At 41.6% G+C, this 16,503-nt stretch overlaps 2 protein-coding genes across 2 annotated transcripts; both read right to left on the reverse strand.

Annotated features, from left to right (window-relative positions):
* Positions 1 to 2,028: 2,028 nt before the first annotated feature.
* LOC311109249 (B-cell receptor CD22-like) lies at positions 2,029 to 7,063 on the reverse strand (the record flags this gene model as incomplete). The annotated part of the gene is made up of 7 exons (XM_084152088.1): positions 2,029 to 2,277; positions 2,656 to 2,713; positions 2,826 to 2,904; positions 3,887 to 4,153; positions 4,290 to 4,595; positions 6,335 to 6,721; positions 7,057 to 7,063. 7 exons carry the CDS (start codon positions 7,061 to 7,063, stop codon positions 2,029 to 2,031), a joined length of 1,353 nt encoding a protein of 450 aa, XP_084008214.1.
* A 1,337-nt stretch (positions 7,064 to 8,400) lies between these two features.
* On the reverse strand, positions 8,401 to 16,381 carry fen1 (flap structure-specific endonuclease 1). Its single transcript, XM_084151822.1, has 12 exons — positions 16,293 to 16,381; positions 15,988 to 16,082; positions 15,769 to 15,871; positions 15,525 to 15,627; positions 15,201 to 15,264; positions 14,976 to 15,085; positions 11,603 to 11,739; positions 11,341 to 11,407; positions 11,061 to 11,192; positions 10,713 to 10,864; positions 10,027 to 10,141; positions 8,401 to 9,397 (listed from the first exon to the last, which is right to left on the reverse strand). The coding sequence occupies exons 2-12, from the start codon at positions 16,067 to 16,069 to the stop codon at positions 9,320 to 9,322; spliced, it is 1,143 nt and encodes a 380-aa protein (XP_084007948.1). The 5' UTR covers positions 16,070 to 16,082; positions 16,293 to 16,381; the 3' UTR covers positions 8,401 to 9,319.
* Between the last annotated feature and the right edge of the window lie 122 nt (positions 16,382 to 16,503).

Consider the following 16,503-nt stretch of genomic DNA (forward strand, 5'->3'; position numbering starts at 1 on the left):
GTGTGCCATTTATAGGGTGATCGGGCAAGACAAAAAAATGTAAGTGCCTTTGAACGACGTGTGGTAGTAGGTGCAAGGCGCACCGGTTTGTATCAAGAACTGCAACACTGTTGTTTTTTTTCGCACTAAACAGTTTCCTGTGTGTATCAACAATGATCCTCCATCTAAAGGACATCCAGCCAACTTGACACAACTGTGGGAAGCATTGGAGTCAACATGGGCCAGCAACCCTGTGGAACGCTTTCGACACCTTGTTGAGGCCATGCCCCAATGAATTGAGGCTGTTCTGAAGGCAAAAGGGGGTGCAACTCAATATTAGGAAGGTGTTCCTAATGTTTGGTATACTCAGTGCCTTCAGAAAGTATTCATACCCCTTGACTTATTCCACATTTTGTTGTGTTAATGCCTGAATAAAACATTGATTAAATGGATTGGTTTTCTCACCCATTTACACACAATAACCCATAATAACAAAGTGAAAATATGTTTTTAGAAAAGTTTGGAGTTTTATTGAAAATGAAATACAGAAATATTTCATTTGCATAAGCATTCACACCCCTGAGTCAATGCACTTTTTGCAGCGATTACAGCTGTGAGTCTTTCTGGGTAAGTCTCTAAGAGCTTTGCACACCTGGATTGTACAACATTTGCACATCATTCTTAAAACAATTCTTCAAGCTCTTTCAATTTGGTTGTTAATCATTGCTAGACAGCCATTTTCAAGTCTTGCAATAGATTTTCATGCCGATCGAAACTGTAACAATGCCACTTAGGAACATTCAATGTTGTCTTAGTAAGCAACTCTGGTGTATATTTGGCCTTGTGTTTTAGGTTATTGTCCTGCTGAAAAGTGAATTTGTCTCCCAGTGTCTTTTGAAAAGCAGACTGAACCAGGTTTTCCTCTTGCGTTTTGCATGTGCAAAAGTGTAATTAATAACTTCACCATGCTCAAAGGGATATTAAATGTCAGATTTGTTTTCTTTTTACCAATCTACCATTGGTGCCCTTTTTTGCGAGGCATTGGAAAAGCTCCCTGGTCTTTGTGGTTGAATCTGTTTGAAATTCGCTGCTCTACTGAGGGACCTTTAAGATAATTGTATGTGTGGGGTACAGAGATGAGGTAGTCATTCAAAAATCATGTTAAACACTATTATTGCACAGAGAGTGAGTGCATGCAACTTATTATGTGACTTGTTAAGCAAATCTTTACTCCGGAAAGAATTTAGGCTTGCCATAAGAAAGGGGTTGAGGAAAGGGGTTGAATACTTATTGACTTGTAAAAATGTTTTAAAACATAATTCCACATTATGGGGTATTGTGTGTAGGCCAGTGACACAAAATCTCAATTTAATCAATTTAAATTAGATATGTAAAAGGTTGGACCAATAAAATCCAAAAGATTTAATTGAAGTTGAATGTTAACTTTTATTTGTATGAATTAACAATATTAAAATCAGCCTAAATTGTTTGTCTTGTTTAAAACTCAACATAAAACTGACACAATAACTTCTAAATAGATATAAAGTTAAAATAGATAATATTATTATTCTGGTAACTGCACAAAAGATGCAGAGAAACAGTGACTAGTAGATGTTAACACCATTCTGCCGTCATGTAGACATACTTCACCAACTTCCTGTCTTGTATCAGACCACTGTCTCTCCAACTAACTGTGTCTTCTCTCCTCAGTCATCATTTACTTTATATGGTCTTAAACTGCCTTCAGTAAGATAGTTGAACTCAGCAGTTCCTCTATACTGGAACCCATTAAACGGATGCTCTGTGAACTCAACACTCAAAATGAATTGGCTCAAAATAAAGAGTAGCCTACATCATCGTATCACCACTATAGTAGCAGTTAAACTATTTTCATCCCAGCAAATTCTACAAATATGCAGATAATCAAAGAGCACACAATTATAAATGTATCAAAAGTACAAACAGAAAACAAATACACAACGACGATACTGTACGTAAAAACATTTACTACCCATTGGCAAAATACTTAAAATGCACCTCTTTTATCTCTTAAAGCCCATCTATGTAGTTAAGGTGTGGTTCCTGGGGCCCTCTCCTGGTCACATTGACTTCAGCGTACTCACTCTCCTGCCCCTGGACCCTGTTCCTGTCCTGGGCTGCAGCTGGGGTCTCTTTGGGCTTTAGTTTGGAGAAGTCTATGTCACCATAGTGGATCTCTTCAGGCTGGTCTTCTGCAGGTTCCTCTGGTTTCTCTCCGGCTGTGGTCTGGTTAACACACACCGTCCCAACCGGGGAGTTCTGTGGAGAGAACACAGAGAGAGGAACAGGTGTAAAGTTCTAAGCTCAGTCATTTGTAAAACTCTAAAGTCAGCAGGTTACACAACACATACTGAGGGGATGTCAATGACAATGTCAATTAAACTGACAGAAGAAAATAATTACATTTTGACAACAAATGAGCTCTAATCTACAGAAAACATTGTCAAAGTCCAACAGCTATTCTGTTATCATTCAATGTTCTCACAAGACGTAGCATTGCTATCAGTGTGGTCATCTCACCGTGAACTTCCTCTAAAATGATGTTAACCTCATGGCTTTGGATAGTTTCATCATTAATTCAGTACTTCCTTAGATACACTTTGTAGATGTGTTTTGAAAGTTGAGCCTTATTCCCACCTGTCCCTGTGGATTGTCCGTCCTTTCAAGTCCATCGGGGAGCCTAGAGTTTCTCCTCCTGGAAGACATTTAGAAAGGTATTCTGAATCCACTGAGAGGGTTTTCATATGCAAAAGCACAAACACAACATAAATAAATAGTTTTGCATTGATGCCAGGAATAGATTTTACCATCCAAAAAGACTGATCAGGCTGATAAGCAGAAAGACTGCAACCCCAAAAACCATTGGGTTAACAGGCTCTTCTTGTCCTGAAAATACAGCACATATTATGGTCATTTCTCACAAATAGATCTCTAAAGTACACTACATGAACAAAGGTATGTGGACACCTGCTCGTCGAACATCTCATTCCAAAATCATGGGCATTAATATGGAGTTGGTCCCCCCTTTGCTGTTATAACAGCCTCCACTGTGGCATTAAGATGTTCCTTCACTGGAACTAAGGGTTCTAGCCCGAACCATGAAAATCAGCTCCAGACCATTATTCCTCCTCCACCAAACTTTACAGTTGGCACTATGCATTGGGGAAGGTAGCGTTCTCCTGGCATCCGTCAAACCCAGATTTGTCCGTCGGACTGCCAGATGGTGAAGCAGGATTCATCACTCCAGAGAACCGGTTTCCTATTCTCCAGAGTCCAATTGAGCTAAGCCTTACACCACTCCAGACGATTCTTGGCATTGCGCTTGTTGATCTTCGGCTTGTGTGCGGCTGCTCGGCCATGGAAACCCATTTCATGAAGCTCCCGACAAACAGTTATTGTGCTGACGTTGCTTCCAGAGGCAATTTGGAACTCGGTAGTGAGTGTTGCAACTGAGGTCAGATGATATTTACGAACTATGTGCTTCAGCACTCGGCAGTCCTGTTCTCCGAGCTTGTGTGGCTTATCGCTTCGCGGCTGAGATGTTGTTGCTCCTAGAAGATTCCACTTCACAATAACAGCACTTACAGTTGACCGAGTTAGCTCTAGCAGGGCAGAAATTTGACAATCTGACTTGTTGGAAAGTTGGCATCCTATGACACACGTGGCACACGTTGAAAGTCAATGAGCTCTTCAGTAAGGCCATTCTACTGTCTATGGAGATTGCATGACAGTGTGCTCGATTTTCTACACCTGTCAGCAACGGGTGTGGCTGAAATAGCCAAATCAACTAACTTGAAGGGGTGTCCACATACTTTCGTAGATATAGCGTATGTCTAATCTAAGATTGTGCCCGACACATGCGTTTTACCTTTAACAGCCAGCCACACTTCCTTTGACTTCCCACGGCCGTGACTATTTCTTGCTTCCCAGTAGTACAGTCCTCCATCACCAACAGTCACATTGAGGGTGTAACTCTGTCCAGATGCTTCCTGTGTTGTTTTACCCCCACTGATCTGGAACCAGGTGAAGTTTGTCACAGGAGGGTTGGCTGTACTGCTGCAGGTCAGATTAACACAGCTGCCCACTAATACTGGATCAGCTGGACTGATGGAGGCTGAGGTGTCCTTAGGAGAGACTGAGGGAGAAGGGTTCATTTAGAATGTATCTGGATGTGGTATATTGAATAGTCTAATCAAAACCACTCTATGACAATCATCAGTGAAAACATGATAGAATTATCTATTCTACAGGAAATTGTGACTAAATCTTACATGAAACGTTAAGCATCAGGGTATTTTCAGCTGTCTTGTTGCTTGTCCCTACTGGGTAGACTGCCGTACAAGTGATGTTCTTCTCATGATGAAGGTATGACGGAGTGAAGGTCACCGTGGAGAGAACTGATTTGGTTTGGTCTGGATTCTCCTGCAGTTGGTTCTCAGGTGTGAACTGTGTTGGGAGAGTCCATATCAACTCAGGGGGGTGTTTGGGACAGGGAGCGACAGCAGAGCAGTTCAAACTGACAGGGGTCCCTTCCTTCACCTCACCTGAGTCAGTAATGATGGGGCTGGGAGGCAAATCTGTAATACATTAAAAATAAAGATATTTTACACTAATAGCTCAACTGTCCATTAGTTCAACTCTTATCTTTGATGCAAGGAATCTAAACTGGAAAAAAATAGTTGGTAAACAGTTAAATTGTCTCTTACCCCTGACATCTACAGGTAAAAGTCAGTAAATTAGAATATTTTGAAAAACTTGATTTATTTCAGTAATTGCATTCAAAAGGTGTAACTTGTACATTATATTTATTCATTGCACACAGACTGATGCATTCAAATGTTTATTTCATTTAATTTTGATGATTTGAAGTGGCAACAAATGAAAATCCAAAATTCCGTGTGTCACAAAATTAGAATATTGTGTAAGGGTTACATTTTGAAGACACCTGGTGCCACAAAATAATCAGCTGATTAACTCAAAACACCTGCAAAGGGCTTTAAATGGTCTCTCAGTCCAGTTCTGAAGCCTACACAAACATGGGGAAGACTTCAGATTTGACAGCTGTCCAAAAGGCGACCATCGACACATTGCACAAGGAGGGAAAGACACAAAAGGTTATTGCAGAAGAGGCTGGCTGTTCTCAGAGCTCTGTGTCCAAACACATTAATAGAGAGGCAAAGGGAAGGAAAAACTGTGGTCAGAAAAAGTGTACAAGCGATAGGGATCACCGCGCCCTAGTCAAGATTGTGAAAAAAAACCCATTCAAAAATGTGGGGGAGATTCACAAGGAGTGGACAGCTGCTGGAGTCAGGGCTTCAAGATCCACCACCAAGAGACGCTTGAAAGACATGGGTTTCAACTGCCGCATACCTCGTGTCAAGCCACTGTTGACCAAGAAACAGCGCGAAAAGCGTCTCACCTGGGCTAAGGAAAAAAAGAGCTGGACTGCTGCTGAGTGGTCTAAAGTCATGTTTTCTGACGAAAGCAAATTTTGCATTTCCTTTGGAAATCGAGGTCCCAGAGTCTGGAGGAAGACAGGAGAGGCACAGGATCCACGTTGCCTGAAGTCTAGTGTAAAGTTTCCACCATCAGTGATGGTTTGGGGTGCCATGTCATCTGCTGGTGTCGGTCCACTCTGTTTCCTGAGATCAAGGGTCAACGCAGCCGTCTACCAGCAAGTTTTAGAGCACTTCATGCTTCCTGCTGCTGACCTGCTCTATGGAGATGGAGATTTCAGGTTCCAACAGGACTTGGCGCCTGCATACAGCGCAAAATCTACCCGTGCCTGGTTTACGGACCATGGTATTTCTGTTCTAAATTGGCCAGCCAACTCCCCTGACCTTAGCCCCATAGAAAGTCTGTGGGGTATTGTGAAAAGGAAGATGCAGAATGCCAGACCCAACAACGCAGAAGAGTTGAAGGCCACTATCAGAGCAACCTGGGCTCTCATAACACCTGAGCAGTGCCAGAAACTCATCGACTCCATGCCACGCCGCATTAATGCAGTAATTGAGGCAAAAGGAGCTCCAACCAAGTATTGAGTATTGTACATGCTCATATTTTTCATTTTCATACTTTTCAGTTGGCCAACATTTCTAAAAAATCCCTTTTTTGTATTAGCCTTAAGTAATATTCTAATTTTGTGACACACAGAATTTTGGATTTTCATTTGTTGCCACTTCAAATCATCAAAATTAAATGAAATAAACATTTGAATGCATCAGTCTGTGTGCAATGAATAAATATAATGTACAAGTTACACCTTTTGAATGCAATTACTGAAATAAATCAAGTTTTTCAAAATATTCTAATTTACTGACTTTTACCTGTATATTAACAGACTTTTCAATGTCTGTTGCACGGTATGGTTGACTTTCAATCCTGAAGAAGTATTTATCAGAGTAACTGCAGTTTACATTGAAGAAGACTGTGGTGCAGTTCTTCTGGGACATGTTTTCAGTTATCTTCCCTTGATATCTGTTGACCTTACTACTGTTAAATACAACATTGTCCGGACTCTGAGCAAACTGTGGTGATTCTTTAATCCACACTCCAAAGGTAAGTATTGTGCTGTTAAATTTATAGTCCTTTTTGTCAGGAATATAAAATGCACATGGGATTTGCACACAGGAGCCAGTCAGTACATCCAGTCTAACTGGCATTGTGGCGATCAAATCTCGTTGGCCAAAACAGGCCAAAACACCTGCAACATAAAGGACAACATCAGGGAGGTTCTGTGATCTTTTCAGTACAGTCACTCTCTCCCAATTTTATCCCTCTTCAGCAAAAAATATGAACTCATTTCAATGTACAGGTGATTCCTGATGTCGTGACTCCATGCCCTAAACTGGATTATGGACATATCTGGAGCAAAGAATGTTTGAATCCAGAATATTAAACTGTACTTATCAGGAGTCAACTGTACACTTTTCTACACATTGAGACAGATGGGAATATAGCTCATACCATGAAATATCATGACTTGTGCTTATTCCTCTGTCTGATTCATAACTAGTTGTTGCTGTGTGGAAGACTCACCTGACATAAAGAGGCCAATGAGAAAAAACATGTTCTCAGGACAAGCCATGTGAGAACTCACACACTACTGATCACCTGAAACAGGACAAACACACACTTACTGGTAGAGTAGCTTAACTCACACAACACATTGGTATAGTAACTCACATGACACATACTGTATCGCATGTAAGCTTTAGTCCCAACATCACATAGGTATTTCAGTTGTGAAGCTAATACATGAACTAACAGCCGTACATTGAACATTTTGAATCTCATTACTTGTAATTAATTTCCTAAATTTAATCTGAACATTAAAATGTAAAGATAAGATAGTGAAGAAGTCGACACTTGCCTTCCAATGATGTAAACGGTCCACAGGTGAGACTATCACACACCCATAGTGTGGTCTGACAAACTAAAATGCTGAAATTTGTGACACATCTCACATCTCATCAGTGACGTAATTCCTAATAAGTGTATGAGAAATTATTTTAAAAGAATACTACAGTATTTATTTAACAGGATGCTTGAATAGTCTATGTACTGGGTGTCCTCATCAGTTGTGAAAACACTGTAAAAATAAGTTCTAAGAACATTTCCATTTTCTAATGAACCTTCTGCTCTTGCACAATTTGTTTCAGTCACTTGAAACATTGCAGAGGTTGCCTTAGCCATGTTTCACCAGTTTCAAATGAAATGGGCCTCAGCTGCCCACTGACTGATGTTTAATGGTTAAGTGAGTGTTAGCCACTGATTCAACAGCTTTATATGGCCTATACATTTCATTACTGCCAGAAATGAAACAATTATATACAATACGTTTTTCATTGTGGGATAATAACATTAATTGCAGTTAATGTGGGGGGGGGGGGGACATTGTATGAAAAATCATGTTCTCAGGACAAGCCATGTGAGAACTCCCACACAACTGATGAACCTGAAACAGGACAAACGCACACACTTTTAGTGTAGCAACTCACAAAACACATCGCCCCTTCCTACCTTCAGGCTGAACCCCTACACCCGAGCACTCCGTCCTCCAACCCCTACGGGAGGACAGTTCCCGCTCAGCTCAGTCCAAGCTCTTCTGTCCTGACACCCCAATGGTAGAACCAGCATCCCCCTGAAGCGAGGACAGCAGAGTCCCTGCCCATCCTCCGAAAACCTACCTTTTCAGAAGGTAGAGTCCCCCCCCCACCCCACCCCTTATAGCACTGACTTTGCTGATAGCTGCTTTAAGGAACAATATACTTACCGTACTATGAATGTGATATGTGGTTGTCCGACCCATCTTAAGATGAATGCACTATCTGTAAGTCCCTCTGGATAAGAGTGCCTGCTAAATAACTACAATGTCAAATGTATTACACTGAACCTTAAATCCCAACATCACATACTGTATGTCTTTCAGTTGTGAAGTTAATACATGAACCAACAGCAGCACTTTGAACATTTTAAATCATTACTAGTAATTACATTTCATTTAGTCTGAACATTAAAATGAAAAGATAAGTTAGATAAGAAGTCGACACTTGCCTTCCAATCTTGAAAACCGATCATTTACATTTACGTCATTTAGCAGACGCTCTTATCCAGAGCGACTTCCAGTTAGTGAATACATATTTTTTTAAATACTGGCCCCCCGATCACAGGAAAGGAGATACTATCTCACACCTGTTGCAGGTTCTGTCAAACTGAAGAGTTGCAATTCAAATGGGACAAGTGTCACGATAGTGATGACTTCATATTCCTAATAAGTGCACAAAATGGTTTGCTTAAATTATTTTCATTTTCAAAAGCAAGTAGTGTATTTTCTAATTATATGCATAATATATAAACTACAGTATTTATTTAACAGGATGCTTTAAATGTCTATGCAAGTATGCAAATGAATGTGCTATAAAAACATTTCCCCTTTCTAAAGACTCTACTCTTGCACATTTTGTTTCAGTCATATCTATAATGCAACAACAATAAATGCAACAAACAATGGTGTCAGCAATAGAAGCATCTCCCTCTCTCCTAGCTCTCAGACTTGAATGGGAATGCATGTACGATTTAATTTGTTTTTGTTTTTAAATCACAAGCCAAAATCCATTATTTATTTTATTCAACAACAAAAAAATAACATTAATAAAACTTGACTAGTTCAATTCGAGCTCAACATGAAAAAAACAGACATGGTCAGATGCACTATAATTGTAGTAACTAATCGTAGCTAAGTGATTCATACACTCCTGCACTAACTTCTGCTTTTCTTGCTTCACTTCCTGTTTGAAGTCTATTTACCCTTCTTAAATTTGCCTGGGGTTGCACCGGTCTTCTGTTTCTTCTTAGCAGATCCCTTTATCTCAGGTTCCTAAATAAGGAGGAAGTAGAGAGGATTATTTTAACATGTATACAGTATGGTCAAGAGACTTCATGTTTGTTTGTTTTTCTCTAAAGACAATCTGTAATAAAACCTGTTTCGAATGTACAGGCGTTGTAGAAAAAAATCTGCTCTTGTAGTCGAGAAAACCGTTAATAATTCCCCAGGGTTTATTCAATAGCGACCGGCGCAGGGGAGACCTTTTCTGGACGCAGCCAGCATTGGACTCTCTTAGACATAAATACATTTTAACTTATATAGTCAAGGAACATCTGGTTCAGATCAGCACTCTCCTCTCTACTGAGTTTTCTTGGCAAGCGTATCTATTATATAAGACATACTGTACATATTGGCATCCAAGTGATTCTCTCCCCCCCCCCCCCTCCCCCTCCCCCTCCCCCTCCCTCTTCAATGTATAACACGTGGGATTGCCACGTTCCATACTCCCCTTCATCTTAGATGATAGACAACTGTACTGTGTGCTTTAAAGCTAACACAATTGTCATTAAGCTTAATTTTTCCTTCCTACAGGTTTATAGCGCCACACACACACTTCTCTCTCTCTCTGAAGCCCATATGTGTACCATGCTGTCAAGTATGTGATGTAGTGTCCTAAGCACCTTGCGCTTTGATGACAGAGACCCGGTGATGGTGAAGAAGGAGTCCAGTCGTCCCTGTGTGCTGCCCTGTCGGCTCTTCATAATCTTCTTACAGCCGTTCTTGATGCGGTCCTCACTGAAAACACATCACACACACACATCTCACAGGATGTCAAACTTCATCACTCATAACAACCATGACATAACATCATGTGGTGTGAGATTGGGGTGGCAGATAGCCTAGCGGTTAAGGGCGTTGGGCCAGTAACCGAAAGGTTGCTGCTTCGAATCACTGGGCCAACTAGGTTAACAATCTGCAGTAGTACTTGAGCAAGGCACTTAACCCTAATTGCTCCTGTAAGGTCGCTCGGGATAATAGCATCGGCTACAATGTAAATGTTAACATTTCAACAGTGAAAAAGCAGTGCTAGTCTCTGATTTAGAAAACAGAAGTGTGACTGAAGTATCAATTCCACGATTTACACCATTTGGGGCAAATCCCAACTTCCACTTAAGTCAAATTTCCCCTTAGTCATGCATTGACCTCAATGGGAGAAATTAAGATTCGCCCCTGCCATTCTAAACTCACATAAATCATTGAGTTAAGAGTATTAAAGCTCTGTTTGACACAGGTGTTACTCTTATGCCATGTAAAAATGGGGCCAATGAGGTTAATTGTTCATACTATCAATCATCGAATCAATCACCTGAACTGTTTCTCTGCACACATGAACTGGATGAGGGCGTCCTCGTCAGGCTCGCTCCATTTGAGGTCTACGGTGGAGCAGTCCACCACGTCAGGCTGCAGGAACAGACCTCTGGCCTCCTTATACAGCCAGTCCTCTGGGGCAGGGTGCTTCTGCAAGGGGCCAAGGAGACAGACACTCAGATTGACTTCTGGGACTGGGAGAACTGCTGCTTCATTGTTTTGAAATTAAACTAAGGACTGTTAGTAATGTGGGAGTGTCGTGAATGTGTGCGCTGAAGAGGAGCAAGTCATAACAACAGAGAATGTAACACTGTGAACACTATTTAGCTACAGCAGGTGAACTCACAGACGGGTCGATGTTCTCCAGAATCTCCTCGATGGAGCCGTGTTGTCTGATCAAGTCGATGGCTCTCTTGGGCCCGATTCCCTTGATGGTACCACAGTAGTCACAGCCCAGCAGTATGCACAGGTCAATGAACTGAGACAGAGGCAATACAGAGGGGAGAGTGACTGGGATAGAAGACACTTACAATCAAAAGGTCATGCTCGGATGTCACATCATCACATTAAAATGACAAAACACTGACAGTTCTTGACAACAGAAGACAGGGTATGTTTGGAGATACCTGCTCATGGGTCAGATTAATGTCCTGCAGAAGGCGAGTGAACTGGAACTCCTGGATAGGAAGCTTTCTAGGATAGAGAAACAGAAATGTTTTAAGAAACCTCAAAAAACGAATATCCAGCACACGCCGAATCCAATAACATACACCGCTTCTTCTACTGTTAAAATAGAGTCACAAACTGTATGGCTGTGATGCTGCACATACTGTATAATGGGAGGAAAGATGGGTAATGATTAAGGTAGTATAGAAACTGCAGTAGTACTTTGCTTCGCTGGCGGTGAGGTGCCTTAGTAGGACGCCTGTTCCAAAAGTCAGACCGTCCATATCCTCTGTTGCTGTGGCAAACACCTTCCCAGCCTTAACCAGAGCAGCGCAGCTCGCCTCTGCCTCACATGGAGCCTAGTGGGTGAGATGGAAGATAGACCCCAGATAAGATACATTCAAAACAGAACGAATGGACTCGGGCTGTCCGTGAAAAAATAAATAAAGAAATTGGTCGACCGAAAGGCTGTTCTTTCGACCAATTGATTGTTGGAAATGTTTAAACGTGTATTTTTCCATATATAGACACACCCTATGTGTTTTAATAAATTCAACTATATGCATTGAGCTTGTCTGATGCTTTAAGATTAGGGTTTGATGAAATAAGACAAATGCCTCAAGAGGGCGCCAGAGATCTAGATAACCAGAAGGGAAAAAAACCTGACCGAACTATTCTCCTCCCGCTCCTGCTGGCTTTCACAGATTCTGCCATTACTCTCCTGAAGTTCCTGGTAATAGGCTACACAAGGAGTCTGCAACCATTCTCATGTGGAATGCCAATTTATCTGACCATTTCTACCGATCTGCGTGCCAGTTATGGTTTTCATATGCACATTTTCGTGGAACAGTTTCATTTAATTTATAATAATGTCTTAATATCTCTAAATCATTGTCATGTGGTTAATCAATTCTATCTAAATGAAAGTGATAAACCTAAAAAGTAACTTCTATTGTCATTGCCAATTATGTAAAAATAGCCTACATAAAGCCAAACAAATAGAAACTGCAGCCTGCAGGTAGAAAATATCCTGATAAAAATAAATATACTATAAATCACATTGGCTACGCATGGCCTGTCTGCAACGAACTTGAAACATTGTATCAATTAAGTTGGGTCCGACAAAGCTTGCACAAGCGAACTTGCAACATTGTATGAAATATTCTGGGCCCTCAAGAGTTTCCTGTGCCAGTGAGCTCGGGACAGACACAGCTGTAGGCTAGTTGCGCAAGGGATAAGAAGCAGTGCTTGGACTTGGACAGGAGCTCACCGGAGCTGAGTACCGACACCTCAAATGTTCTACTGATTGAGCCCCTGTTCCTCTTATAGAATACTAGCTCAAAAGTATTGTGGAGCTCCTGCACCTACATAAGCAGCACCAGCACCCAAAATGAGTACAGGAACCTATTTCAGTCCAAGTCAAGCACTGATAAGAAGTAATCAGGTAGGCCTATTTTATGACATTTCCACTGGATCAGAGCATGACATTTTTCTCTTTCACGCCGAGTGGTTATCCTAAGGGAGAGCTGGAAAGATTTTTCAACTACATTTTAAATTTTTTTGTCATTTAGCAGACGCTCTTATCCAGAGCGACTTACAGGAGTAATTAGGGTTAAGTGCTTTGCTCAAGGGCACATTGACAGATTTTTCACCTAGTCGGCTCGGGGATTAGAACCAGCGACCTTTCGGTTACTGGCACTACGCTCTTAACCACTAAGCTACCTGCCGCCTACATTGAGGAACTATGGTCATTCTCAATGGATGTAAAAACAGACTTTGTTCACTTGCGGTTTGAGTTGAAGAAAACATTACTTTGAGAAGCTCCACAGCTCATTAGTTGTGTTGTGTTAAGCCAAACAGAAATACTATCAGATCCCCAAATGGGCACATTTACGCCTACTTTTGCACACAGAACAGGTAGCATATAGGCCTACTTCACAGAACAGGTAGCATATAGGCCTACTTCACAGAACAGGTAGCATATAGGCCTACTTCACAGAACAGGTAGCATATAGGCCTACTTCACAGAACAGGTAGCATATAGGCCTACTTCACAGAACAGGTAGCATATAGGCCTACTTCACAGAACAGGTAGCATATAGGCCTACTTCACAGAACAGGTAGCATATAGGCCTACTTCACAGAACAGGTAGCATATAGACCTACTTCACAGAACAGGTAGCATATAGGCCTACTTCACAGAACAGGTAGCATATAGGCCTACTTCACAGAACAGGTAGCATATAGGCCTACTTCACAGAACAGGTAGCATATAGGCCTACTTCACAGAACAGGTAGCATATAGGCCTACTTCACAGAACAGGTAGCATATAGGCCTACTTCACAGAACAGGTAGCATATAGACCTACTTCACAGAACAGGTAGCATATAGACCTACTTCACAGAACAGGTAGCATATAGGCCTACTTCACAGAACAGGTAGCATATAGGCCTACTTCACAGAACAGGTAGCATATAGGCCTACTTCTAAGCATAATCGGGTGCGCGTCCTTACACAACGTTGACAGCACTCCAAACAAAAGACAATGACTAAATTGAATTGACAAAACTCTTAAATGGAATTAAATAAACCTAAAATTGTTTCTCACAAGTGTAGCATAGGTTGTGCGCTCTTCAAACAATGTGTCCACTCCGACAACGAGAACGGTAAATGGAATAATAATATATTGAATGTATTTACAGAAATTACCGTAGCCAAACAAACATTGCAGATTAGAAATTATAGGAATTAACGGTAAATGTACTACTGGTGATATATGTAACGGGGAATTGATATACACTAACAATCAAACGCCAACAATTCACAAAATGAAGTTATGAAACAATTAATGTGCACAAATTGGCGGGAGAGAAGTGCATTCTGGAGAGAGAAGAGCATTCTGGAGAGAGAAGTGCATTCTGGAGAGAGAAGTGCATTCTGGAGAGAGAAGTGCATTCTGGAGAGAGAAGTGTATTCTGGGGAGAGAAGTGCATTCTGGAGAGAGAAGTGCATTGTGTATTTGGGTGCTGCATGGTCAATCTGACATCTGCATTGGCCATGCAGCCTTTACGGTGATAGGGCCTCTGCAAAAGTCAGGCATTCAGTGCAGAGCAGTTGTGAAGGAAGTGAGTTTGTGTTTATACAGGATGTACCGCCCTCACCTACCATCAACCAATCATGTCAATGCGGAGCTATACAGTGCTCTCTACATTGTTACAACATTTGGGAGGCGCATGGCGATGCGGTACAGAGCTCGAGTTGGCCTCTGCATGCCTCTGGAGGCTCCGCAATTGCATCACACCCTCCATATGGAGCCACCGACGACATTTTCAGCTCAAGCATAAATTGGCTTTTAGTCTAGGCCTCACGATGGATTAGTTCACTGAGATTGGCGCAAATACAAATATATATTATTTGCTACTGCTCGACAAAAAAATTAATCTGTCGACCAACAGCCTATCGGCCAAACGATCGACCAGTCGACTAATTGGTGTCAGCCCTAGAATGGACATAGGTGTAACCAACTACATTCACATGAGATTTAACTGTTTATGCTTGGCTAAGGAAAGGAACTGAACAGAGATCTGGACAAACCTCGATGTATGGCACCCCCATCAGGGTGAGCAGCTTCTTGCACTCGTCATTGTGCTGCCGGGTGACTTTCACCAGACGTTTACTGAACTTATCAATGTTCTCCTGCTCCCCTAGTGGTGAATAGGAAAATAGGTAGTCATTACACACAACGCCATGGTGTAATTTCTGTATGCATGCAAACATTATGTAAATCAATGTTTGTTTGGTGTGGGTGATTTGCTCTACCTGCTTCCTGGGCCTGGGCCAGCAGTTTCTCAGCCTCTGCTCTCCTCTCACCTCTCTTCTCCAGCTAGAACCACACACACAGACAGAGACAGAGAGACAGACAGTGATTGACACATTGTTAAACATTTGAGTAAATACATGTTGACTAACCTTTTATCATACAGTCATTGATACAGAGTAAGTTAAAATGAAGTTTATTCTACATTCTGAATTGTAAAGGGACTGTTTGAAAAAATGTGTATCTAAAAGTTAGAGACAAGAGTGGAGGCTTGTCCAGTCCACACTCGGATTCATAGGGGCTAATGTGACCCCAGCCTGTCTCACCTCTCCTGACTTCAGCTGTGGGGGCTTGCCATCAAACACATAGACAGGCTTGATCCCGTGCTCAAGCATGCGGATGGTCCGGTAGAACATGCCCATGAGATGGCTGAGGATGCAAGAGAATTCACATGACAAAACTGACTGAAAATACCATATTAGAATGGGGTTAGACTTTGTTAACGTTATATATCGCACACATGCACGAGTAGATCAGTAGGCATGCGGGAACATGTAGCTAACTACCTACCTTGTGGTCTCTCCATCCTCGTTTTGCAGCACATTTCCATCCTGTCTGACGGCGACAAGGAATTGATACATACACATGGAGGCGTCTATTGCAATCTTCCGCCCTAAAGTAGTCAAGAGAACATGACAACATTGCAATGGCACGATACACTCCAAACAACCACTGCTTGACGAGAAAGCTTGGTTGCCAACAAAAATAACAGTAATTTTAGGTGGTTACCAAAGTAGTTCTTGATGTCTTGTTCTTTTATGGCAGATGGTGCCTGGTCTGCAATCAACTTTGCAAGCCCGTGAATTCCCATGGTGGAATGTTCTCTGCATAACAATGAATGCGAGAGGTAGCAGAGTGAGAGCAAGTTAGCTAACATCAGCAGCTAGCTAGCTATGCATTGTGTACAGGGAAGACTGCTTGTGTCCTCCTCGCGCTCTAGTATGATATTTTACTTGGTGTTGCATGATAACATTTTAATGTTGATATTTTATGCAAAATTGACGTTCATAAAATGCATATTTATCATGACTCACCGACTGTTCTACTCGTAACACTTTCCCGGAGTCCGCTGTTTCGGGCGCGAAGAAAATGCGTCAATTTCGCGCGAAATCCAAATCCAGGCATTACAAATCGAGTGTTCGAATAAAGCGGCATGAACTATCCTTCATCGATTGACCGATAGCTGATTAAAATGCCTGTGTCTTTGGCAGAAAGTAAATAATCATATTTGATTGGTTAGTGAGA

The sequence above is a fragment of the Coregonus lavaretus genome (genome assembly GCF_964263955.1).
Source record: "Coregonus lavaretus genome assembly, chromosome: 34".
NCBI lineage: Eukaryota > Metazoa > Chordata > Actinopteri > Salmoniformes > Salmonidae > Coregonus > Coregonus lavaretus.

Bases quoted from the DNA above. Each gene is read 5' to 3' on its own strand.
- fen1 (XM_084151822.1), bottom strand. From the start codon at position 16,069: ATGGGAATTCACGGGCTTGCAAAGTTGATTGCAGACCAGGCACCATCT. The intron at 11,740-14,975 runs GTTTGTCCAGAT...CTCACCCACTAG, and splicing joins TGGGGGTGCCATACATCGAG to GCTCCATGTGAGGCAGAGGC. The intron at 10,142-10,712 runs GTGATTGATTCG...ATGTGTTTTCAG, and splicing joins TGTGCAGAGAAACAGTTCAG to TGAGGACCGCATCAAGAACG.